This window comes from Callithrix jacchus, chromosome 4, assembly GCF_049354715.1.
Source record: "Callithrix jacchus isolate 240 chromosome 4, calJac240_pri, whole genome shotgun sequence".
In the NCBI taxonomy this organism is placed as follows: domain Eukaryota; kingdom Metazoa; phylum Chordata; class Mammalia; order Primates; family Cebidae; genus Callithrix; species Callithrix jacchus.
Genome location: NC_133505.1, coordinates 61,254,935 through 61,281,866, shown reverse-complemented (window position 1 = coordinate 61,281,866; position 26,932 = coordinate 61,254,935). Strand labels below are relative to the sequence as shown.

The 26,932-nt window shown below is 41.2% G+C and overlaps 3 protein-coding genes across 11 annotated transcripts in view; 2 read left to right on the top strand and 1 right to left on the bottom strand.

The window, feature by feature from the left end:
* The window catches only part of FBXO9 (F-box protein 9), a 49,267-nt gene extending 48,200 nt beyond the window's left edge, over window positions 1-1,067 (bottom strand). Inside the window, exon 1 of the mRNA XM_078369380.1 lies at window positions 867-1,067. The gene's annotated coding sequence lies outside the window, so the exon portion shown is untranslated. The remainder of the gene's footprint in view (window positions 1-866) is intronic.
* Window positions 913-26,932, top strand: LOC128931776 (uncharacterized). Of its 7 annotated transcripts, none has more exons than XR_013534302.1 (3): window positions 913-1,399; window positions 8,977-9,115; window positions 24,838-24,936. XR_013534302.1 is itself a non-coding variant. In XM_078369382.1 (3 exons), the coding sequence occupies exon 3, from the start codon at window positions 26,683-26,685 to the stop codon at window positions 26,800-26,802; it is 120 nt and encodes a 39-aa protein (XP_078225508.1). In that variant the 5' UTR covers window positions 1,171-1,399; window positions 24,838-24,935; window positions 26,660-26,682; the 3' UTR covers window positions 26,803-26,932. The 7 variants fall into 7 exon arrangements, 4 of the variants coding, with proteins under 4 accessions (XP_078225510.1, XP_078225508.1, XP_078225507.1 ...); XR_013534300.1 differs by lacking the exon at window positions 24,838-24,936 and adding an exon at window positions 9,931-10,100; XR_013534301.1 differs by lacking the exon at window positions 24,838-24,936 and adding an exon at window positions 9,958-10,092.
* The window catches only part of CILK1 (ciliogenesis associated kinase 1), a 39,969-nt gene continuing 39,800 nt past the window's right edge, over window positions 26,764-26,932 (top strand). For all 3 annotated transcript variants that reach the window (XM_002746653.6, XM_078369379.1, XM_054254099.2), the window contains exon 1: window positions 26,764-26,932. In XM_002746653.6, coding sequence (XP_002746699.1) covers window positions 26,832-26,932 — 101 coding nt within the window. In that variant the 5' untranslated portion in view covers window positions 26,764-26,831.

The following is a 26,932-nucleotide window of genomic DNA, read 5'->3' as shown; positions in this document are numbered from 1 at the left end:
GGTAGATACAAATATTATACATCTGTCAAATGACCGGATGGCCTTTTTCCATTTGGGAGAAGGAATCTAAAGAAGCTTGACTATCTTATATCTTGCATGTTTCTTCCACAAGATCAAGAGGAGAAAGGGATTCGGGCCTTAGTATAGAGTCTTTCAGTAAAAAATCTTCAGTCTGTAGAATTCGAAAATAAAAATAGTGAGAAAAAACTGATATGATGATCAGCTGGGAATTGTAAACTCAGAGAACAGTCCACAAAGTGTTAAAGGGTTTCTGCTTTATTAATTAAATCTGTGTTGCTTAAGGCAGCGTGACCAACAGCATCAGCACCAACAACTCTGGGAGTGCAGCCCAGGAATTTGTTTTAACAAGTCCTCCATGTGGTTCTGATGCTTCCCGCTAATGTTTAAGAACTGTTGGCTTAGAACAATTATGTAAATGTAAAATCAGACACCTGGAAGCAACTTCTTTTTTCAAAGCACTCTAGCCTCATAAGGATGATTTTAGGTAATGTCTACACTTACGACATAAATGAATGTGTTATAAAATTACATGTGTTAGATTCCCTATAATTTGTTACAGAGGGAGCATGATTGTTGTGTAGAGGATATCTGACTAGAGTCAGTTTCTCACCCGGATAAGAGTCCAGTTTTTACAACTACTTGCTAACAATATAAAAACTCTTCAGTGTTCAAAGGAATGCTACCAGGCAATCAGGTGCGTTTTCATCGCATTTTTCTGTATAGGTAACATGAAATTTGCTGTTTAACAACTTTGAATACAATTCAGTGGCATTGATTACTTTTACAATGTCGTGCCACCTCAGCTACGTTTTTTCAAATCAGAAAAATGTTTTCACAACGATTACCTTTAATTAAATGTGCTCAGAACGTCCATTGACCACCTCCATTTCTAAGTCTTGATGGTTGATCGAGCCGATCTGCAGCTAGGAGTGCGTTTGGAGTCGGAGATAGCCTTGTGCTCAGCTGGCTTTCGGGGTCCCAGGGCGCAGTGCCGCCCTCTGCCCAGAGCTGCGCCGCGCAACTCGGTTGGGCGAGCCAGGGCGAACGGGACGCGGTGCAGGGACGCGCAGGGCCAGCGAGGGGAGCTGCAGGGTAACTTTTCCCAGGGAAAGCGGTCGGTCGTCCCTACTAGAAGCCACCCAGCCTTTTGTTTGTTTTCCTGCTGGAGGCTGGAAAACGGCCGGGTTCCTGCTGCACTACCATGCGCCGTGCGGCCGGTGCGACTCGCCGGACCTCGCGGGCGTCCCCGCACGGAGCCCTCGACCGGTCCTAGCAGGGATTGTCCCCATTTCCAGTTCCCGAGCGGGCGGTTGCGCCCGGCTCGTCGAGGAGCTGCGCTCACCGCAGGGGCGGGCCCCTGCCTGTGTTCGCGGCGCCAGTAAGTGGGGCTCGGGGATTTAGGGGCTTCTGCCGGGCGACCTGTCACTTTAGTAGCTGCTGGGCTGGGGCGGCCAGGGGGCCCCTGGCCGGTGGCCCCGCAACGGATCGGAGGCGCAGGAAGAGGCTAATGGGTTACAGTTTCTTAACGCGATCATGTGGGTCTCTCCTTCCTGGCATGAAAACTCGGAGCCTGGAGGATTTTGATGGGTGTTTATCTTTTAGTCTTAAAGAGGGGGAAGACCCTAGCCAATTTGAAGCCGCTTTGCGGGGCACGTTGAGGACTTGCTCTTGGAATTTCCCTGACTAGGCCCTTGGCTGTCCCACAAGGGGTCTGAGCAAAAATCCTCGCATACTTATTTGCAACCATTTTTTATTGGATTTCTTTCTGCTCTGATTTCTTTCTTATTAATCTGAGTAGCTGTTATGAGAAGGATGTTGAAGGATTTTCCATAACAACTGTTTGTTTTGTAATGTTAGCCTTTTAAAGTTTGACTTTGACACTAACATTAAGGACTTATATGTAAGGTAGCTAATGCATCATTCTGCAGAGAAGAGTATTCCTTTCCTCTCATAACTAAATAAGACCTGCTTTTGCTGGAGCTGGCTAGGCTGAGAGAATTCCACACTGAATTTGACAAGCGGGACTGGATTTCTTTAAGGTATAAGGTATTGGGGCTTGTGGGTTTTTTTTTTTTTTGGCCGGGAACACTCTTTGTAGTAACAGAAGTTTGATAGTTACAGTTTTCATTTCTCACATTTTGCAGTGAGTGGGGTTTCAGGGTATGCTTCAATAGTGAATGGCACCATTGCCGAATATAAAGTTTAAATGAGCTTTAAATTTCTGTAGCCAACATATAAATTATTAAGAAGAATTTGTGTCTCAATCATATGCTGAACTGTGTTGGGAGTTAATATATGCATAAATATGCACATTTTAAATAGTTTCTGGACAATATGCTACAATGTGGTAATGACTCTTTAAGGCTTTCCTATATACTTGAGGACCAGGAATTGTAAAACACTAGGAAGTAGGTGTGGAAAGGAAAGCAGTACTGGGATCCTTTACTTAAAATGACATCTCATACCATTCCCCACTCTCTAAGTGACTCTGCCCACTTTTTATTTCTCTCTTTTCGCTTTGCCTTGTCCCCTTCTCCAAAGTCAAAACTGGTGTCCAGGCAGCAGGGAGGCAGCCATATTTCCTAATGAAACCAATCTAGGTTCAGATGGTGAAGGGGTGTGCTGGAGGGTTGATGGAGCCTGTCTGATTAGGGAGACCGCTGCTGTCCTTGCCAAGGGAACTCAGCATTTAATCACAAAGAAAAGGTCTTTTCACTGAAGTTTCTTCTCCACAAACTAAGTATAAATGAGCTACTAGGACACCAAACAAGCCATTTAGAAGTTTTATTTATTGACCGATATCATCAGAGCCCTTTTTATACTTTATTGTTTGTTATTCTCATTGCTTTTCGAGGTTCGTAATACAGGGGAAATTATGTTAATCTTGAAACATTGGAATTATCTTTAATCATATTTTCCTTCATTTCCTTCATCCTCTATATCAATGAGTCATCAAGACCTTTGAAATATGTTTTATATAGATCCCTCCTTCTGTATTCTAATCTAGTCCTCACTCTTCCTCTCCTGCAGTACTGCAACAGCCTCCCAAGCCTGACTCTTACAAAGCTCTCATTACATGTTTGCTGAATGAATGAATGAGAAGTTTCCCTCTGATCTTTTCAGAGTTATGTTGCCTGTGTAATCTTTAAAATGATCACTTCACTTATTTAAAATGAAACTTTCAGTTTCTCTTCATTATGTACTATCTCCAGTTTGAAATAATATGCCTGACTTCTCAAGGCCTATCATAATCAGCCTCACCCTTCCTATCTAAAACTTCATTTTATTTCAACATGCATCTTTGTACTCTAAGCAGCCTGGTCTTCTTGCTGTCCTGCTAATGGGGCCAGACTCCTTCCCGACACAGTGTCACTGCTCACAGTGCTTTCCTGAGAACCACCTTTCTCCGCTTGTCTTCACTCTCCTGTACAACTCCTACCTATTTTCAGAGGAGCCTAAGTCTACTTCTTTTATAATATTTTCTCTTTCTGTTTCTCAAGATACTTGCTTGTTCACCCTTCATTATACTGGCTGTATTGATCTCTAATTGGTTTAGGTTATTTTAAGCCTCTTTAGGGCAGGAGCCATATTTTATGCCTGGTAATGTGGCTTTGAAGCACAGCAGAATAGGGGAAAGGGCGTGACTCCGCTTATTAGTCGAGTGGCCTTCTGTAATTCTCCTAGTATTAATCTTATGTGCAAAATAGAGAAAAGGCTTCCCCCAAGTTTCACTCCCCTGTTGTGGTGTGAAGATGGTGCCTACTTATAACTGGCATATACATGATAAAGGTCTGCTTATCCCTTGACAGTAACTTAACAGAATCCAATCCCTGTAACACTCAGCCTAGAGGCCTAGAGAACCAGGGTAACCATGCAGCGAATGAATCCTTAGTAAGTATTATCCTGCCCTTACTTAAAATGGCATGAGCTTAGGTTATTCCTGGCTGCAGCTCTGCTTCTGGGATCTGTTGCTGTTTTTCCATCTGAACCTTGCCAAGAACACTACTGCTTTAAAAACGGTGGTTTTTTTTTTTCTGCTGCTCCTGCAGCAATCTCCTCCATTTCATTTTGTAGGATCTTGCAGAGTTGGAGTTGTACCTAACCCTTCTGTTGATGTCTGCTCTTATAAAATGCATTTTTCTGCTTATGGGATCTGTGTGAGTGTGTTTATTTGCCTGGTGGTTCCTTGGCAGAATTCTGGGTGTAATGACCTTTCTGTATATGTTAATCTGAAAGCCTACGAATAGTATCTCACTTTACTGTTGAGTCTTTGACCTGTGGTCTTTGCTGAATGTGGCTTTCTGAGAAGGGCCTATGTTTAGAGTATTGGAAATCTCCTATCTGTGGACTTCGATGTTTATGGTTGATGTGGTTGACTGGGAGAATGCGCAAACAGAGGTGTGTGCCAGATGACTTATATACAGGTTTTGGGGTTATAGTGTAATTGTGTCTTACTTTGTGGTTGTACTTACCTTTGAAATCGAGTTTTAACTTCCTTATAACAACACATGTGTTCTAGAAAATTACCTCATAAAAGAATTTGGTGAAACAGATCATTTTCCAGGGCAAATTGCATTAAAATGCGAAGGAAGTGTTGTGGCAGGAAGAAAATCAGAGATGCCTTTGATTGCAGCCAAAGAAGTAAAAGCAGCAGCTCAGGTCTACCTCGAGATGGTAACCAAGGTTAACATAAGCATCCTCGCTCAATCTCTCTGCTCCTAGCGAGCTGCTGTCCAATGTCAGGAAAAACTACTACTCAACAAGTTTTAGGGAAACACTCAACCCAAACAGAAGGCTTCTATTCCTGATTTTCTTCCAAGGACACTGAAGTATCCTTGCACATTAAGAACCTGACTCGCTGTGCTTTGAAAGTTGAAGTCTTCCTGGATAGGAAGAGTGTCTTGTTATGAAACTTACCTGTGCAGGCTGAAATCAAATCTAGCACATGTTGACGTGTGAAGTCATGTTTGAGTTTGAGAATAGCACATCTTCAAACATCTGCCTCCCCCTTTTTAAAAACTTTATGGGCTCAGGATTAGCAAAATATTTATATGCTTTTTACAAAGGGGTACATGGGGAACATTTGATACATCCTTAGTTGGCTATAAAATGTGTATTATGTTTATACATTTAAAAAATATGCTGTGCTACTCTGAAGATAACAAGGATTCTGTTCTTCTTCATTGGGTCTCTGGATCTCATGTCAAATAATCATTAAGGACCTTTACAGAAAAAAAAATTCTAACTCTATAGTTTGAGGTTTCTTTGACATTAAGCTTTGAGTGTGGGTCCTATTGCATTTAGTATTCAAATCTATATTAATTAGCACTCAGTTATATTTTACCTTTAAATTTTTCCTAGATTTTAGTAGCTAATCATGGTTCTATAAAAGATAATGCCTCAGAACCAAAAGGATGAAGTATTATAGTGTAATGTCCAACTATATTTGACGATGTCTAAAAGTCACTATCTGTGTGAACTTGTAGTTCCTAGCAGATGATGGTCGTCTGAACTCACTTTTTTTGAATTGGAAGGGCCACAATAGTGCCTCACTTTTCATTTGGTGCTTTTCCCACCCTGTCAAGAACTCTTAGTACTCACTTAATAATATGTACAGCGACGGCCCAGATATTATGAGAAACACGTATTTTTTAGGAGAGATGAGTGTGAGTTATTTTTTACCTTTCTATAGGTGAAGCATGACTTGTGATAAAGTACTGATAACTCGTGACTGCCCTTGTGACTACCATCAAGATAGTGCCTAAGAACCAGAAAGGTCAAGTACTATTGTGTATTGCCCAGCTATGTATCTGGCAATATCACCAAAGTTACCATCTGCATGAACTTGTGGTTCCTGGAGCATAGTTGTTCATAGTTTTGCCCTCTCAGACATTGCCTTTGCTTTGAAAGAGAATTTGCTAGAGAACTATTTAACTAAAACAAAGGTAAGTGAGAAAAATATAAGATATACATGACTTCATCTTATCTTACCTGTTGAAAAGCAATTTTTTCCTTAAGTTCGTGTAAAGGTTTTTAGAAGAAATCGTCATTTTGGTACCCTAGTTCCAATACAATTGTCTAATTTGCAGAGAAGTGGGATGTGACAGGACGGCAGTGAGGGTGGATTTGGTAGTACAGGAAAATCACCTCTGGTCAGCATTGCCTTTTAAAGCTCCATAAATTGTTCATTCATTAGTTAATCCATTCAGCACGTCTTTATTGTGAGTACCTACTTGTGCCAACTATGCCAGGTTCTCTTCTAGGTACTGGGAATACAGTTGTGAATATAGCAACGTTTCTGCCCTCACAGAGCTTCTATTCTAGGGATAAGCACAGCTTTGTATGTAGCCCTGTAACCTAGGGGTAAATTAGGGTTCTATGGAGAGTACTAAAGTGCTTCTACTTTAGAGGGGGTCTCCTCATTTTCAGGGCTTGACAAATTATGGCTTGTGTGTCAGATCCTTCCTGCTGCCTGTTTTTGTAAATAAATTAGTTTTGGAACACAGCCGTGCCCACTTATTTCTGTGTTGTCTTTGACTGCTTGCAGGCTACAATGGCCGAGTGGAGTTGTGAGGGAGATGGAGAGCCTGCAAAGCCTAACCTGTGTGCTGGCCCTTCACAGAAATAGTGTGCTGATCCCTGCCCTATTTTATTTTTATATTAAGCCTTTACTTCCTTTACTTGAACTCATTTTTATTTTTTTGTATACATGCTAGCAAAGCATCTTACACTGAGGTTAGATCCTTAGTCAAAAGTGTTGTAATATGTTTAGAGATACTCATAACATGTGGCTGTCCTTGTAACTTGCATAAAAGATAATTCGTTAGAACCAGAAAGGTAAAATATTATTGGGTAACGTCCAGCTGCTTACTTGGCAATACTATGAAAGGTAATAGCTACATGAACTTTTATGTGATATGCTCTTAGTCATTCTCCCATCTTCACTATCCCCTGTCTTGCCCACCCCTGAACCACAGGCAAGCAGTACTGTTGCCACCCTCGGCAGTTTTCTTTAAGCTGGGGACTTGCTGGGAACTCTCGTTATAGCTCATCTACAGTTTCAAACATGGCAGGGTAAAGGTTTGTTTTTTCTGGCTTTTTTTTTTAACTTTTCGCCTTCACTTCAGTTCTTTACAGTCCACCAAAGCCAACCAAGTGTCCCAGTTTAAAAATCATCTGCAAGTGATTGAAGACTTTTTTTTAAGGTTCAAGGCAGGAGTACCTTTGATATTGCAAGAGAAGCGACAGGGAGCTTTGAAAGCTTCTCATGGGATTAAGGACCTTGTGCAGGGGGAGTTCTTTTTTCAGAAGCTGGGAGTGAAAGAGAAGAGGGATGGTAAAGGTATGAACAGTTTCTGGGGCATAGAAGAGGGCACACCATCTAACTGGTTCTTGTTAACATCCAGTGGATGCAATAGCTGAATGCATCTTTAATTCACTCCTCTGTCAAGGTCAAGACAAAGCAAGACCCATGTAAGGAAAGTCCTTTTGGCTTTGTAACTGCTACTCCTCATGCAGAAAAATAGCAGTAGTCCAAGAGGCAAAATGCTTACAAGATTTGCTTGCTAAAATGCATAGAGGCAGAAGAATTAGGTCCAGGAGAAAAATGTAAACCCAGATGCACTATTTCTAGTATTTTTAAAAAGAAATTAACAGTATTCACTGACTCTTGTAAAGTTAGGACACATTGAAACCTAGACTACAAAGTGTAATTATAGACCTGTAATGGTAAAATGGAACACAGAGATACCATGAGAAGAGTCATCTAATGATTTTGCACAGAATCCACTTTTCCTGGGAGGATAAATGAAAGTAACAGAATCTTTTCCATGTAAGATAATTAATGTGAAGAGAGACAAGCTCCTCCTAAGGATCTGAATGGTGTCAGTGGGCCTGGTAAACCACAGCTCCCCGAGAACCCCAAGTTTGCATGTAATCTTTTGTCTCCTGTCTTAGAAAATGTTAACTGATGGCATTAATTCATTGATCAAGGTTTCAAATTAAAGAATGAACTGCAATTTTCCCTGCCCCTAGCCTCTGTTTTTTAGGCTGTGAATGAGCAAGGCACCGATGCGAGCTGCTTTGCCTCCACCGAGGATTGAAGCTGAGGGGAGGGAATTGGGGCAAATCACAGGAAGGTTTTCCCCAATGTCACCTAGTCAGGAACATCATAACATTGACTTCAAAGGTTTGCTGGAACTCTTTGAGAGAGAGATAAAGCTGTCTTTCTTTGTTAGTTGGGCACAGCCTTACCCAAAGGCCAAGGGCTTGATCTGACCGTATAAAGGGGAACTTTCTGTGATTCTCTGAGACTCAGTCATCCCAGCATTGTTGTGGGAGGGCCCAGGCTGCCTGCCTGCCTCAGCTATTCTCTAGTATTCAGAAGTTCTTCCACTTCAGAACTTCAAAACTTTGAGTCAGGCCCAATAAATAAAATAGTCTTTATTTTGTGTATGACAAAATAGAAGCACTGAGAATTTTGAGGCACTTAGTTAAGGTTGTACAGAAAATAATAGCAAAGACTAAAATTCAAATTTGGGCTCTTCAAATAATCTTTGAGGACTTGCTAATGCAAGTGCAGTGAGAGCATGAGAATGAAGGAATCTCAGAGAGTGTGAAGGCTGAAGCAGAGGGTGCACCTGCAGGTCACCACCAGGGGGAAGGGGCTGGCAGTGGGGTGAGGACAAGGCATTATAGCATCAAGGGAGAGGGCTGTTCTCTGGGTCTATATGTGTGGGTGGGGGCAGGAGGCTTGGAAGATGTGATGTGTGAGCTTGGAAGAGAAGGAATTGATGTTTAATGTTCATTGGGGCCTGGCCGAGGCACTGGGGCACTTGTGCATCTCTTGAAAGAGAGATGGGTAGCATACAGGGTCCTTTGGTGGCACTGTCTTCTCCACTAACCTTTGTCCACGTGATACAAAAAGCAGAAACATTTATCCATTTTTTTCCTTAGACAAATGCTAGCTCGATTCCTGATACAGTGCCACAGAATCACACAGCCTTAGAGGAAGAAACCACCTTAGAGCAAGTCCAATGCCCTGATTCCACCGAAAGTAAACCCATGGACCAAGAGACACCCTGAGGCACAGCAGGTCAGCGCTGAGTGGAAACTGTCCCTCTTTGTGTACATTCACTTTGCTTCCATTGTGGGTCTGTTGATGCTGCTAATGCCTCCGATAGATTCAGATGTTTGATTACAGAATGAAGCCAACTAGAGCATAGCCATATCACTGGTTTCCATATTTGAGCTCTGAGATACAAAGTACTACTTCTGTTCCTCTCATTCTCAGATCCTCCAAAGATTCATGATGTTTTGAAACCATTCCCTTAAGTTTGGTACAGTCAGCCTGGGTTCCTGTCTCAGTTCTGCCACATCTGTCATATAACCTAGACATGTTACTTGTGTCTCAGTTTCCTTCTCTGTAAAATAGGGATAATCGTAATAGTACCTACCTGGTAGAGTTATGAGGGTTAAATGTACTAATGTATGCAAAAGCACTTATAGTACTATGCACATAGTAAATACTAAAATTATTATCACGTTTTGGGCATATTTGATGTATTGCTAAGTGCTAAGTTGCTAAGTGTAGATTCGTTATAGTGAATGATTTATCCAAGTTAATTCCCGGAGTCAAAGCAGAATTTAGAAATACTGTGAGTTAGAAATATATGCTAATTCTCAAAGTAATGGAAGGATGCTACATTCCATTCACTTCTCAAGCAGTGTTAACTATCTGTACCAGAAGCTGAGTTTAAATGCTGTCAGGGCAGAGGAGGAAAATGAAAGACTCAGGGAAGCTGGGTGTGTGCTTGTCAAAGAGTGAGAAATTGCTCTTCTTTACTAAAAAAGAATAATTTTCCTTCTCTTCCATTTTTTCTTTAAGTATAAGCATTTCTTTTTTTTCAGGCTTTTACTTTGTCACTTTTGATACAGGCATAGGAACAGAGAAATATTTTTCATCCAGTAAAACGTGTTTATGAAGGCACACAAAAAAAGGACAGCTAAAAAAAATGGCAAGTGACAACAGGGAGAATGGGGACTGTGGTGAGCTGCGGAGCACACGCCAGCCTGAAGGGGTAGGGATGTTTCTTCAGCTTCTTATTACCATAGAAAAGACAAGAGTTGACTTAGAAACTGTCTTCTACTTCTGGATTGAGGTCTCAATGGAGTGACTTATGGGTAAAATGTTATGCTGCCGTTGTGCAGTCTCTGGTCTACACACTGTGAAATCTTTCTATGCTAATGTCATATACTCAGAGGTTTCAGGCTGGAATTGTGATGTCTTGTCATGTATCAAATTTATTATATTTGCCTGCTTCTTTCTTTCTTTCTTTTTCTTCTTTTTTTTTTAATTGCATTTTAGGTTTTGGGGTACATGTGCAGAACATGCAAGATAGTTGCATAGGTACACACATGGCAGTGTGTTTTGCTGCCTTCCTCCCCTTCACCCATATCTTGCATTTCTCCCCATGCTATTCCTCCCTAGCTCCCCTCACCCGCTGTCCCTCCCCTATTCCCCCCAATAGACCCCAGTGTGTAGTACTCCCTTCCCTGTGTCCATGTGTTCTCATTGTTCATCATCCGCCTATGAGTGAGAATATGCGGTATTTCATTTTCTGTTCTTGTGTCAGTTTGCTGAGGATGATGTTCTCCAGATTCATCCATGTCCCTACACAAATTCATCATTTTTTACTGCTGCGTAATATTCCATGGTGTATATGTGCCACATTTTCCCAGTCCAGTCTATCATCGATGGGCATTTGGGTTGATTCCAGGTCTTTGCTATTGTAAACAGTGCTGCAATGAACATTCGTGTGCATGTGTCCTTATAGTTGAACGATTTATAGTCTTTTGGATATATACCCAGTAATGGGATTGCTGGGTCAAATGGAATTTCTATTTCTAAGTCCTTGAGGAATCGCCACACTGTCTTCCACAATGGTTGAACTAATTTACACTCCCACCAGCAGTGTAAAAGTGTTCCTATTTCTTCACATCCTCTCCAGCATCTGTTGTCTCCAGATTTTTTAATGATCGCCATTCTAACTGGTGTGAGATGGTATCTCAATGTGGTTTTGATTTGCATTTCTCTAATGACCAGTGATGATGAGCATTTTTTCATATGTTTGTTGGCCTCATGTATGTCTTCTTTTGTGAAGTGTCTGTTCATATCCTTTGCCCATTTTTGAATGGGATTGTTTGTTTTTTTCTTGTAACTCTGTTTGAGTTCTTTGTTAATTCTGGATATCAGCCCTTTGGCAGATGGGTAAACTGAAAACATTTTTTCCCATTCTGTTGGTTGCCGATTCACTCTAGTGACTGTTTCTTTTGCCATGCAGAAGTTGTGGAGTTTGTTTAGGTCCCATTTATCTATTTTGGCTTTTGTTGCCAATGCTTTTGGTATTTTGGTCATGAAGTCCTTGCCTACTCCTATGTCCTGAATGGTTTTGCCTAGATTTTCTTCTAGGGTTTTTATGGTGCCAGGTCTTATGTTTAAGTCTTTAAACCATCTGGAGTTAATTTTAGTGTAAGGTGTCAGGAAGGGGTCCAGTTTCTGCTTTCTGCACATGGCTAGCCAGTTTTCCCAACACCATTTATTAAACAGGGAGTCCTTTCCCCTTTGCTTGTTTTTGTCAAGTTTATCAAAGATTGTATGGCTGTAGATATGCTGTGTTGCCTCCGATTCCTCTGTTCTTTTCCATTGGTCTATATCTCTGTTTTGGTACCAGTACCATGTTGTTTTGATTACTGTAGCCTTGTAGTATAGTTTGAAGTCCAGTAGTGTGATGCCTCCTGCTGTGTTCTTTTTGCTTAGAATTGACTTGGCTATGCGGGCTCTCTTTTGGTTCCATATGAAGTTCAAGGTGGTTTTTTCCAGTTCTTGAAGAAAGTCAATGGTAGCTTCATGGGGATAGCGTTGATTCTGTAAATTACTTTGGGCAGTATAGCCATTTTCACAATATTGATTCTTCCTAACCATGAACATGGAATGTTTCTCCATCTGTTTGTGTCCTCTCTTATTTCGTTAAGCAGTGGTTTGTAGTTTTCCTTGAAGAGGTCCCTTACGTTCCTTGTAAGTTGTATGCCTAGGTATTTTATTCTCTTTGTAGCAATTGTGAATGGCAGTTCGTTCTTGATTTGGCTCTCTTCAAGTCTGTTATTGGTGTATAGGAATGCTTGTGATTTTTGCACATTGATTTTATATCCTGAGACTTTGCTGAAGTTGCTTATCAGTTTCAGGAGTTTTGGGGCTGAGGCGATGGGATCTTCTAGATATGCTATCATGTCATCTGCAAATAGAGATAATTTGGCTTCCTCCTTTCCTTTTTGAATACCCTTTATTTCTTTTTCTTACCTGATTGCTCTGGCTAGGACTTCCAGTACTATATTGAATAGGAGTGGTGAGAGAGGGCATCCTTGTCTAGTGCCAGATTTCAAAGGGAATGCTTCCAGTTTTTGCCCATTCAGTATGATATTGCCTGTTGGTTTGTTGTAAATAGCTTTTATTATTTTGAGATACGTTCCATCAATACCGAGTTTATTGAGGGTTTTTAGCATAAAGGGCTGTTGAATTTTGTCAAATGCCTTCTCTGCGTCAATTGAGATAATCATGTGGTTTTTGTTTTTGGTTCTGTTTATGTGGTGAATTACGTTTATAGACTTGCATATGTTGAACCAGCCTTGCATCCCTGGGATGAATCCTACTTGATCATGATGGATAAGCTTTTTGATGTGCTGTTGCAATCGGCTTGCCAGTATTTTATTGAAGATTTTTGCATCTATGTTCATCATGGATATTGGCCTGAAGTTTTCTTTTCTTGCTGAGTCTCTGCCGGGTTTTGGTATCAGGATGACGTTGGTCTCATAAAAAGAATTAGGAAGGATTCCCTCTTTTTGGATTATTTGGAATAGTTTCAGAAGGAATGGTACCAGCTCCTCTTTGTGTCTGGTAGAATTCGGCTGTGAACCCATCTGGACCTGGGCTTTTTTTGGTTGGTAGGCTCTTAATTGCTGCCTTGACTTCAGACCTTGTTATTGGTCTATTCATGGTTTCAGCTTCCTCCTGGTTTAGGCTTGGGAGGACACAGATGTCCAGGAATTTATCCATTTCTTCCAGGTTTACTAGTTTATGTGCATAGAGTTGTTTGTAATATTCTCTGATGATGGTTTGAATTTCTGTAGAATCTGTGGTGATTTCCCCTTTATCGTTTTTTATCGCATCTATTTGGTTATTCTCTTTTCTTTTTTATCAATCTGGCTAGTGGTCTATTTTGTTGATCTTTTCAAAAAACCAGCTCTTGGATTTATTGATTTTTTGAAGGGTTTTTCATGTCTCTATCTCCTTCAGTTCTGCTCTGATCTTAGTTATTTCTTGTCTTCTGCTAGGTTTTGAGTTTTTTTGATCTTGCTCCTCTAGCTCTTTCAATTTTGATGATAGGGTATCAATTTTGGATCTCTCCACTCTTCTCATATGGGCACTTATTGCTATATATTTTCCTCTAGATACTGCTTTAAATGTGTCCCAGAGATTCTGGTATGTTGCGTCTTCATTCTCATTGGTTTCGAAGAACTTCTTTATTTCTGCCTTCATTTCATTGTTTATCCAATCAACATTCAAGAGCCAGTTGTTCAGTTTCCATGAAGCTGTGCGGTTCTGAGTTAGTTTCTGAATTCTGAGTTCTAACTTGATTGCACTATGGTCTGAGAGACTGTTTGTTATGATTTTCGTTGTTTTGCATTTGCTGAGGAGTGCTTTACTTCCAATTATGTGGTCAATTTTAGAGTAGGTGTGATGTGGTGCTGAGAAGAATGTATATTCTGTGGATTTGGGGTGGAGAGTTCTGTAAATGTCTATCAGGTTTGCTTGTTCCAGGTCTGAGTTTAAGCCGTGGATATCCTTGTTAATTTTTTGTCTGGTTGATCTGTCTAATATTGACAGTGGAGTGTTAAAGTCTCCCACTATTATTGTGTGGGAGTCTAAGTTTCTTTGTAAGTCGTTAAGAACTTGCCTTATATATCTGGGTGCTCCTGTATTTGGTCCATATATATTTAGGATCATTAGCTCTTCTTGTTGTATCGATCCTTTTACCATTATGTAATGTCCTTCTTTGTCTCTTTTGATCTTTGTTGCTTTAAAGTCTATTTTATCAGAGACGAGAATTGCAACTCCTGCTTTTTTTTGGTCTCTATTTGCTTGGTAAATCTTCCTCCATCCCTTTATTTTGAGCCTTTGTGTATCCTTGCATGTGAGATGGGTTTCCTGGATACAGCACACCGATGGGTTTTGGCTTTTTATCCAATTTGCCAGTCTGTGTCTTTTGATTGGTGCATTTAGCCCATTTACATTTAGGGTTAATATTGTTATGTGTGAATTTGATACTGCCATTTTGGTGCTAGCTGGCTGTTTTGCCTGTTAGTTGATGCAGATTCTTCATTTTGTTGATGCTCTTTAGCATTTGGCATGTTTTTGGAATGGCTGGTATTGGTTGTTTCTTTCTATGTGTAGTGCCTCTTTCATGAGCTCTTGTAAAGCAGACCTGGTGGTGACAAAATCTCTGAGTACTTGTTTGTTCGCAAAGGATTTTATTTTTCCTTCACTTCTGAAGCTCAGTTTGGCTGGATATGAAATTCTGGGTTGAAAGTTCTTTTCTTTAAGGATGTTGAATATTGGCCCCCACTCTCTTCTGGCTTGTAGGGTTTCTGCTGAGAGATCTGCTGTGAGTCGGATGGGTTTTCCTTTGTGGGTGACCCGACCTTTCTCTCTGGCTGCCCTTAGCATTTTCTCCTTTGTTTCAACCCTGGTGAATCTGACGATTATGTGCCTTGGGGTTGCTCTTCTTGCTGAATATCTTAGTGGTGTTCTTTGTATTTCCTGGACGTGGATATCAGCCTGCCTAGCTAGGTTGGGGAAACTTTCCTGGATAATATCCTGAAGAGTATTTTCCAGCTTGGATTCATTCTCTTCGTCACATTCTGGTACACCTAGCAAATGTAGATTAGGTCTCTTCACATAGTCCCACATTTCTTGGAGAATTTGTTTATTCCTTTTTGCTCTGTTTTCTCTAATCTTGGCTTCTCGTTTTATTTCATCAAGTTGATCTTCGACTTCTGATATCCTTTCTTCTGCTTGGTCAATTCAGCTGTTGAAACTTGTGCATGCTTCACGAAGTTCTCGTGTTGTGTTTTTCAGCTCCTTCAATTCATATTCCTCTCTAAGTTATCCATTTTTGTTATCATTTCCTCAAATCTTTTTTCAAGGTTCTTAGTTTCTTTGCATTAATTTAGAACGTGTTCTTTTAGCTCATGGAAATTTCTCATTACCCACCTTCTGAAGTCTGATTCTGTCATTTCATCACAGCCATTCTCCATCCAGCTTTGTTCCCTTGCTGGTGAGGAGTTTTGGTCCTTCGTAGGAGGCGAGGTGTTCTGGTTTCAGGTGTTTTCCTCCTTTTTGCGCTGGTTTCTTCCCATCTTTGTGGATTTATCCACCTGTCGTCTGAGTAGTTGCTGACTTTTCAGTTGGGTCTCTGAGTGGATGCCCAGCTTGTTGATGATGAAGTACTTCTGTTTCTTAGTTTTTCTTCTAACAGTCTAGCCCCTCTGCTGTAAGACTGCTGAGGTCCACTCCAGGCCCTGCTTGTCTGCGGTACACCTGTAGCAGCTGCGGAACAGTGAGGGATGCTACCAGTTTCTTCTTCTGCTATCTTAGTCCCAGACTGATGCCTGCCAAAGGTCAGTCTGATCAGTCCTTTTTGAGGTGACTCTTTAGATATATGGGGGTCAGGGAGCTGCTTGAGGAGACAGTCTGTACTTTATAGGAGCTCAAGTGCTGAGCTGTGAGCTTCGTTGTTCATTCAGGGCTGCTAGGCAGGTACGTTTAAGTCTGCTGCAGCAGAACTCATAAAACCCCTTTTTTCCCTCAGATGCTCTGTCTCAGGGAGTTAGGGCTTTATTTATGAGTATCCATTGCACTGTGCTGGCCAGCTAGGAGGCAGTCTAGTCACTATTTGCCTGCCGAAGCTCCGCCCTGCTGCCATGGGGTCCACCCTGTTGCCGTGGGCTCTGCCCTGCTGCTGTGGGCTCTGCCCTGTTGCAGTGGGCTCTGCCCTGCTGCTGTGGGCTCTGCCCTGTTGCCGTGGGCTCCGCCCTGCTGTTGTGGGCTCCACCCTGTTGCCATGGGCTCCGCCCTGCTGCCGAATGTAATTCCCTGTAGTCCTGTTGAGGTGGGTGTGGTTAGAACTGCTGTGGTGATGGTGGCCTGCCTCTGTATTGGCGGAGTCTCTCTGTTATGGTGGGTTGCCTCGGCAACGGCAGGCTGCATCAGCAATGGGAGGGTACCTCAGTAGGGACGGAATGCCTTGGTAATGGCAGACGCCCCTCCCCCACCGAGCTGCACTGTCCTGGGTTCAGCTGTGCCCTCTGTGAAACTCTCAACCCCGAGCGTTTTGAATCGCCGTTTTGTTTGTCCCTGTGGGGGTGGGACCCACCAAGCCTGATCACCTGGCTCCCTGCCTCAGAACCCCTTTTTTTTTTTTTTAAGTTGAACGGTTGACTCTCTCCCAGATGTTTCAGTCGCCTGCTGAAAGGGCACCGGGATCTATGTGATTTCCCATGCAGCGACCCACTGCACTGGCTCAAACGTCGCTTCCCAGGAACTTCCTGGCCTGGCTCACTGTCCAAGTCCCATTTAATCAGATGAATATGCTAATCTGCCCTCCCAAATCTCAAATTGCCAGTTTAACAGGGCACCCAGACCAGTGCGTTTTGTGCGGAGTGCCGCTGTGCTGCAGTGCCAGCTGAAACAGTGGCACCAGCCGAAACAACTGCACTGGCATCCTGTGTCTCTCCTACACCTGGGAATTTCCCTGTTCTGTGGGCAACAAAGATCTGTCTGGAAATGCGGCATGCACTCACCCTCTGCGCCTTCACTGACAGCTGCAATCCTGAGTTGCTCCTACAGCGCCATCTTCCCCCACTCCCCCCGCCGCTTCTTTCTTTGAAGCACTGACTCTATAGATGTAAATGTCTCCCATTAAGTATCAAAGAAGGATGTATTAATATTAATATAATAAAAATAGTCATTAGAGTGCTGAAACCTTTTTTCCTGTTAGAACTCAGATTGAGGCTGAGCACAGTGGCTCATGCCTGTAACCCCAGCACTTTGGAAGGCTGAGGCGGGCAGAGTGCTTAACTCAGGAGTTCAAGACCAGCCTGGGCAACATAGGAAGACCCTGTCTCTACAATAAATACAAAAATTAGCCGGGCATGGTGGTGCGTGCCTATAATCCCAGCCAATCAGGAAGCTGAGTTGGGAGGATCAGAGCAGCCCATGAGGCTTCAGTGAACCTTGATCACACTAGCTGCACTCCAGCTGGGAGACAGAACAAGACCCTGTCTCAAAAAAAGAAAAAAAGAACTCAGCATGAGAGCTCTATGCTTGCATTGGTTGCCTTTGACTGAAGCTCTGTGGCCACCTGTAGTAAATGTCACTATCAATGACATGCAGAGTGGTCCACATGTTGGGCTCCACTTGTCACGCAAGGTGGAATCCTTTCATGTTTCCCACCTGCCATGTTACCAGCACATGACCAGATTCCAGAAGGTCACCCAGCTTCAGCTAGCTAGTTGTCCAAGCAACCCGGAGTGATGCCAGGGACATTTTTGGACATTCTTCTACCACAATAGGTTTGTATCTTATTTATGTGATATTTTCTTTCAAAATGGAAGCAGATAATGGAAGGGAAAGTTACTTCTAATTTGTCTCCAGCTGTATACCTCTTTCAGTCTTCAAAACTATGCTCACCATAAAGGTCTATCTGTCACCTCCTGTAGAGAATTTTGCATTTTGTACCTAAGTTAGTGTAGCCCACTGTATCAGGAATGCCTTTTTTAGCTGTACTGGATAGATTAACAGTGACTTCTTCAACAAAGACCTTCAATTATGTTGTAGAACAAGAAACCCAAAGGTATATTTTTCAGGGTTCAAGCAGCAGCCCACTGATATCATCAAGGACTCAACCTCTTTCTATGAATACATCCTCTGCAGATGGGATTCTCATCTTTACAGCTGATGTCTCATAGTCATCTCTGCCTCAGCCCTAAATATCACAGCTTTACACAGCCACGTTCAATGCAGCTTCTTTGTCAACTGTCTTTATTAGGGAGTAGATTTCTTCTCAGAAGCTTTTCTCTTTCCTCATCAGCTCACTTGCCTTTCAATCTCATAAGTCCGAGCCATAGCACCACTTCTAAACAGATTTTAGTACAGAATTAGAATTCCTTTGCTTGGATTAGATCTATCATAGTTCATGCTCTGGGATGGCTGCCACAGCTGAGTATGTTGAATCCTGAGTAAAATCAGCGTTCTGTAAACTAAGCAAGAAGGGAGCATTGCTATGGAGTGGACCAGCGATGGTGTCTACCATGGCTCCCTTCTTTCTTCAAGTGCATTGTCCGTCGCCCTATTGTTTTCCCAGAGCAACACTAAGATTTTGCTCTTTACTTTCAGATTATGACATGAGTCATCCTATTTGGGCCACCACAAAAAGGATGAATAACTGAACAGTACCGATCTCAAGTATATTTAACCACATCCTGCTAGGATATGCTCAGATTTGACTGTGCATATGTGAGCTGACTGGTGCTTATTGTCTAATGCTAGTTTGGCTAATACCACTTCATTTTCTTTTCAGTATAGGAAATAGTTCACTAATGTGAATAATAGAAAGTTCAAACTGTGGTCATGGTTCTGTTCTCTGGATCCATACCTAGTGTAACTAACCCTTCTCTCTGGTGTGTGTATACTTGGAACAATTATCATGGCTTTCCAAGTGTCCTTTGCTTCCAGCATCCTGTGTTTCTTCAACTACCCTTCTTGTGCTTTCATTTAGGCCCCTCACTATGTTCTTTAATATTTCTCTTGAAGTTTGGCATCTGGAGCAGTAAACCAGGGGTGTAATGGGACTATTGCATCTTTTGTTGTGAACCCAGGGCTGGCTTATTAAACTACTTTAGTGGGCACCTTTCATTTTGTGTTCTCTGTGAATGGAGTACCCTGGAGTTATACAGTGTATCCAGCCTTGTCTGAATACTGTGTTCCCAAAAAGAACTCCAATAATACTCTATTTTTGGGGAAAAATAAAACAACCTTAGAGCTATTTGCTTATTGAGCATCTCCAGTGAGAAGTTTGATACATATCTGAAATTCAGCATCCCAGAAAACAGAACCCACATCTCTGTACATTGTCCAAATAACACACACGTACACATTCCCTATCTCAAACCCATATTCTCCTGTTGTATCTAAGACTTACCCAGTCCAGTGCCTTCGTTCAGGCCTTCATCATATTTCACTTAGACTACTGGAGTAGCCTCCTGACTAGTCTCTGCCTCTGATCGCTATATTCTAACATCTATGTAGTCTCCAGAAGGATTTTATTCATGCCATTTCTCTGCCTAAAACTCTGGAGAACTCCCTTCAGTAGGATAAAAATCAAACTCCTGCATAAGGCCAGGTGCACTCACACCTGTAATCCCAGCACTTTGGGAGGCCAAAGTGGGAGGACCAACCAGGGCAAAAAAGATACCTCATTTCTAAAAATAAAAAATAAAAAAATAGGCTTGGTGGTATACACCAAGTAGTCCCAGCTACTTGGGAGGCTGAGGTGGGAGGATTACTTGGGTCCAGGAGGTTAAGGCTACAGTGAGCTGTGATTTTGTGCCACTGGACTCCAGCCCGAGTAACAGAGTGAAATCCTGTCACAAAAAAAAATAACAAAACAAACGCAAAAATAAAAAACTGCTGCATGATACACATACCTCTTCATAATTGGGACCACCTTAAATTTTTAGCTATTTCCTGCAATTTCCTCCACTGCCGTCCATTGGATTGGTTTTATCCTAGTCTTCTACTTCTCAGCCCTAGTTTCACATTAGACCTGGAAAGCTTTCAGAACTCTCAAAGCTCAGCCCCCATCCCGACTTGCTTCTTGGGGCTGGGGCTAGGCATCAGTAAATGTTAAAAGTTCTCCAGGTGATTCTGTCCTCAACCAAGGTGAGAAACACTAGGTTGTGCCCACCTTCTTATGAACATACCAAGTTCTTATATTCGCCAACATTTTTACAACTTCCTCCACTTATAATTCCTTTCTCTCCTTTTCTGTGTAAGAAAACCATGTCCATTCTTTAACATCTCAATACTACCCCTTCTCTGAAGGACTGTCAGATTGCTGTCCTCCCAAGAGTTGGTTGCCTTCTACTGCATTCTCATAGCAGTTTCTACATTTTTTGTGTATCTATCAGTTGTGAGTGATTTAAAGGAGAGACTCTAACCTTATTTATAATGTGCCCAAGAGCCTTGCATAATGCTTAGCATCTCAGTAAAGTTCGAATAAAATTATACCATCTGCCATCAATGCTTGAAGAGACACTAATCTGATCCATTGTACAGTTGTTAGGTAGTTACCTGAAGTAGCATAAGAAATTAGAAAGTAACTACCATGCTATGGTGAGAGTCATATCTTGCCAGAGTAATTAGATTTTGTTCCTTGATAATATGGCAGACTGTGACAGGGAGGAATTGTTGGGGTTATTATGCATTCAATGAATGACCCAATCTATCTGGATTTCAATGAAGCTCTTAATTCTTTCACAAATAGCTTTCTCAGTGATAATCTAGGAAACCGTTGTTCCAATTGTATAATCTAAGTGAATGAGGAAGGGACATTATCCCAAAAAAGGCTTTATTATTAGTAACTGATATGAATCAGTAGTATAATGCCATTGCAAAAAGCATCAGGGAAGCCACATGCTACTGTATTATAGGTTACTGTTAAGTTTTGGTCACCACAGTTTATCAAGGAGATGGAGAATGTGTGAGGGTTCAGAGATGAATGCCAAAGGTAATTAAAGGGGTGGAAAATGCATCCTCTGAGAAAAGGTCATGTCATTAAGACAGGAGAAGGCTGAGAGACACATGCTTGATTACTAATTTCATGTGCATGGACATTTTTATGGCATGGCTTCTTAATATCCACAGAAAACTAAGCATGAAGAAATTTGCTTAAATTAGAATATGCAAGTTTTGGTTGGACACAAAGAAACATATTCTAACTATTACAAAATGCAGATCTGATCACATTAGTCCCCTAGTTACAAAACTTTAATTGACTTCCCATTGTCTCTAGGACAAAGCCTCCTTAAAAAAAAAAAAGGACAATATTTACTAGTTGACATTATTTACAGTGATTTTTTTTTTTAGGAAGATGACATACAACAATGTTTATGTCATTAATTTGTTGGAAAGTGAAATAATGAATGACGGGAGAATTCATACACAGATGCATCTCAACTTACAGTGGGGTTACATCCCTATAAACCCACTGCAAGTTAAAAATATCATTGTCAGCTGGGCACAGTGGCTCACGCCTGTAATCCCAGCACTTTGGGAGGCCAAGGCGGGTGGATCACGAGGTCGAGAGATCGAGACCATCCTGGTCAACATGGTGAAACCCCATCTCTACTAAAAATACAAAAAATTAGCTGGGCATGGTGGCGCATGCCTGTAGTCCCAGCTACTCAGGAGGCTGAGGCAGGAGAATTGCCTGAACCCAGGAGGCGGAAGTTGTGGTGAGCTGAGATTGTGCCATTGCACTCCAGCCTGGGTAACAAGAGCGAAACTCCGTCTCAAAAAAAAAAAATTATTGTCAAAAATACATTGAATATACCTAACCTATTGAGCATCATTGTAAGCCTAGCCCACCTTAAAAATGTTCAGAACACTTACATTGGCCTATAGTTGGGCAAAACTATCTAACACAAAACCCATTTTATAATGAAGTGTTGAATATCTCCTGTATATATTGAATATGCACTGAAAATGAAAAACAGAATAGTTGCATGAAATATTCTGCAACTAGGATGCTCGAAATATGATTTCTACTAAATGCATATAGCTTTGGCGCCATTTGTAAAGTTAAAATATCGTTAAGTCAAACCATCATAAGTTGGGGACTGTGTATATGCCATATGAAAAAAATAGTTGAAGATAAACATTGAGAAGAAAAAGGGGAAAATAAACACAGAGCCAAAATTGCTCGTGCTGTGGTCCAAATGTAGTTTTTGGGTTAAGGTACAGCCTGAATCCAATCTATTCCATAATGCAGTAATCATGAAATGAAGGAACCGTGGTATATAGTGTTCTGTCTTCTAAACAAGTTGTATTAAAGTCTGTTTTTAAGCTAAAATAAAACATTTAAGGTGCCTGTATCTTTTTAAAATTTCCCTTCTTCTCCATTCTAGGGATAATTGAAATTTTTAATCTATAATAATTTTAAATTTACAGTGAGGTTGCAAGAATAGCACAAAGAATACCCATATATCCTATCTTAGTCTGCTTGGGCTACCATACATAACATACTATCATAGACTGGGTGTCTTCACAGAAATTTATTTTTTTCAGTTCTGGAGGCTGGAGAGTCCAAGATCAAATGATTTGGTTTCTGGTGAGAATGTACAATCTAAGTGGATGAAGAAGGGACATTATCCAAAAAAAGGCTTTATTATTAGTAACTGATATGAATCAGTAGTATAATGCATTGCAAAAAGCATGAGGCTTTTAGATAGCTGCCTTTTTCCTGTGTCTTCATTTGGTAGGAAGTGTGGGGGAGAGGTACAAGACAATAACCCTTTTGTATCAGACCCCTGCCCTTATGACCTCTGTAGCCTAATTACCTTTTTGTAGGTCTCTCTCCAAATACAATCACATTGGAGGTTAGGATTTAATGTGTGAATTTGGAGGAGAAATATTCAGTCCATAGCATACTCTTTACCCAGATTTACCTGTTGTTAACATTTTACCCCATTTATTCTCCACACAACACACACAAAATTTTTGTTCTACCCCCTTGAGAATAAATTGTATACATCATGATCCTTTACCTGTAAATTCTTCAAAGTGTATTTCCCAAGAATGAAACTATGTTCTTACTGAATCACAGGATAGTAACTACAGCTACAGTAACTGTAACACAGATAAGTATTTGTATCCAATCTACCATCCATGGTTCAGGATGAAACTGTTCCAGCTCAGATCATCAGGCATTAGAGTCTCCAAAGGAGCAGGCAATCTGGATCCCTCCCATGGGCAGTTCACAAACTCATAGGGTTCACGCTCCTGAGAATCTAATGCCACCACTGATCGGACAGAAGGTGAACTCAGGCGGCAGTGCTCACTCACCTGCTGCTTTCCTGCTGTACAGCCCAGCTCCTAACATGGCCCCTGGTTTGGGGACCTCTGCTTTATAGTATTTTCTTCTCTTCCAGTAAACCAGTCAAAACCTGTATTTAAAAAAAATGGCATCTGGCTTCCTCCATAAACAAAAGTCTACCAACTCTTTCCACAAGCTCCCCACTTCCACTCCCCAGTTTCAAGCCCCTGCCTCTTAGTTTCTTCTTCTTGGAGTGTTAGAACCCCATTTGCCCTAAAAAATACCTACTTTTCTCTTTTTTAAGATAATCTTTTATGAAGATTTTTACTGCCCTCCCTAAGCAGATGGAATTGACCCAGCTAGAAACCAAGAGGACTTTCTTCTTAATTCCCCTCCATATCCTGTGCCCTTAGCATACTTGAAATATCTTAGTTTGTATTCATGACTGGCACATATCTGCTTTTCCTCTCCCACCCACACCCCCATCCTCTGCCAGGAGACTCTAAGCTCTTTAAAAGAAGGGACCATATTTTATTGGTCTTTGTATTCTCAGAGCTTAAAGACAGGATCTGTCACACAGGAGGTGCTTTATAAATATTTATTAATCATCAGTGGAATACATCACCCTAAAGAGCTCCTGAAGAAGGTTGAAGAGTCTGATCCTGAGGAGTTTCAAGAAGGAAAATGCCCATCCATCCAGGGACCTTACAGTGGTTCTAGGGGAAAGGGAATGAGTTTAGAGTGGATCAAGTGGAGATTGATCTCTAAAAGCTTGCTTGATTTTGTGATAAAGTGTGGTGAAATCAGGCAGAACCTTTATATTTCTTAAGATTTCTCAAGCCCACACACAGCTCTCAGGAGAACATAGTCTGGATTTATTTACTTACTTACTTATATTTTTAATTCATTTTTCTTTGAAACAGTCTCACTCTGTCGCCCAGGCTGGAGTACAGTGGTGTGATCTCAGCTCACTGCAACCTCAACCTCCCGGGTTCAAACGATTCTCCTGCCCCAGCCTCCTGAGTAGTTGGGACTACAGGTGCATACCACCACATCCGGCTAATTTTTGTGTTTTTAGTAGAGACAGGGTTTCACCATGTTGGCCAGGCTGGCCTCAAACTCCTTACCTCAGGTGATCCACTTGCCTTGGCCTCCCAAAGTGCTGGGATTACAGGCATGAGCCACTGTGCCTGGCCTATTTTTAAATTTTTAATCTGGAACTAATTTTAGACTTACAGAAAACTTGCAAAAATAGTACAGAGTTCCTAGAAACTCTTCACCCTGTTTTCCCTAGTATTAACATATAACCATAGAACAATGCTCAAAACCAGGAAATCAGCATTGGCACAATACTATTAACAACAGATCTTACTCAGATTTTACCAACTTTTTCACTAGTGTTCTTTTCTCTTCCAGGATCCCACATTGCATTTTGTTAGCATGTCTGCTTAATTGCCTCCAATCTGTGACAGCTCCTTAGTCTGTCTTTGTCTTTTGTGATCTGGACACTTCGTAGAGTACTAGTCAGTTATTTATAGAATGTCTCTCAGTTGATATCTGCCTTATGTTTTTTCGTGGTTAGATTGAGGTTCTGGCTTTTTGACAGGAAAACTGCAGAAGTGATGACATACCCTTCTCAAGTGCATCACATCCAGAATACATAAAGTCATCGTATTGCTGGTGATATTGAACTTGATCACTCTGGTAAGGTTTCTCCTGGATTTCTCCCTGTGAAGTTCCCATCTTTCTCTTCAAAGTTAATAAGTACCTTTAGATACTTTGGATCTATGCAAATATGCTGTTTCTCCTTAAACTCCCATCCAATAATTTTTGCATTCATGAGTGAACTTTGCCTGTAACAAACTTTTTTGTGGTGTTTACCTAATAGGGAAATTTCTTAGTTCTCTCTTTCCTTCTATATTTATTAACTGGAATTCTCCTGGAAGGAGAAGGTTTATAGACTTGATTTAGGTACAGAGTGTCACATCCTGCCAATCATTATTTTCTGATCTTTTGATTTTTCAGATTACTAGTTTGATAGCCATATTTCAAATCATCTTTGTTATTTCAGTATTTACATTTTATTAATGTTTGCTTAAAGACATTGTAATCACTTTACATTATTACTACAGTTTCTTTATTATAGGCAGACTGAATTATATAAATGAAAAATCAGTGACATTATTTTTAAGACACAAACTGAGTGACTTTAAAAGGAGCACACCCTACACATAGACCTTGAATTCCTAGTTCTTTCTTTAGCTTCCGAATGTCTAATAGTGAAAATAATACCATTGATGCTTAGCCACACGTAGTTCATGGAGCACACATAAGTTCTCTATCAGGAGAACTTTAATTTGGCATTTCTTAGCTTTTGTATGTTTACATTGTTAATTGTAGCTCAAGTGTACAGAACACAGTATATTTAGCAGAAATTTTCATAGCCTGGCAATTTTCATCGACCACAGTTGGCTCTCAGAGTTTGCCCAGAATGGTTAGTCAGCAGAAAAGAATTGAATTGGAGCTGATTTATTTCTGACTCAGTGACAAATTTACTTTCCAAGCATAGTATCTCTAGTTGTATAAGAAATTAGAAAAGAGCATTGTTTAGACCAAGGGTTAGTAAACTGTGTAAAGGGCCATATGGTCAATACACTAAGTCTTCACTTAGCTCATCCGTAGGTTCTTTGGAAACTGCGACTTTATGCCAAACAACATAAAACGAAACCAATTTTGCCATAGGCTAATTGATAAAAACAAGAGTTAAGTTCCTACAGCATATTTCTGGTCATAAAAACATCACCAAACATCTAAATAAAAAACAAAACACTTTGAATATTAAACATTGGAATAAATGTGAGCTACACATACATTTAAGAAAGATTTTTTAAAAAGTAAAGTAATTATTTGCCTGCTTATTCCAGTTTGGGGGTGTGGGTGGTCAGAGCCTATCCTAGCAACTTAGGGTGCAGAGTGAGAACCAACCCCAGACAGACGCCAATTACAGGTCACACACACACACACACCCTACACCCACTCAGGCCTGGGATAGTGTAGACATGATTTTCACCTAGTGTGCACATCTTTGGGACGTGGAAGGAAACTGGAGCAGCTGGAGAAAACCCACACAGACACAGGGAGAATGTGCAAACTCCACACAGACAGCAGCCCCAGCCGGGAACCAAGTTGTTTTTTTTTCCTTCATCAACATTATAATGAAACAACATTATTCCAAAACTTGCTGTCCTTTGGGCTTTGCAGGCTATACAGCATTGCACAAGTATTTAACCCTGCGATTGTAGTCATGGACAGTGTGCAAGTATATGGGTATGACTGTGTTCCAATAAAACACAGATTGAGACTCATAAAAATACATCTACTGAAAATGTATTTTAGCATTTACCCTTGCCTCTCATTTTTCTCTGCAGGCAGAAGACTGATTTTTGAAAATATGTATTTGGAAGATAGTCACGTCCTATTGAATACTTTGTGCTGGTGCTGCCATCGAAAAATCTGGTTACACTCTGGGGAGGGCTGCTACTGCTGCAGGACTGAACTGCTTTGGCCTTGAGATGAGTGTCTGGCCTGAGCAGGCACACCATGAATAGATACACAACAATCAGGCAGCTCGGAGATGGAACCTACGGTTCTGTCCTGCTGGGAAGAAGCATTGAGTCTGGGGAGCTGATTGCTATTAAAAA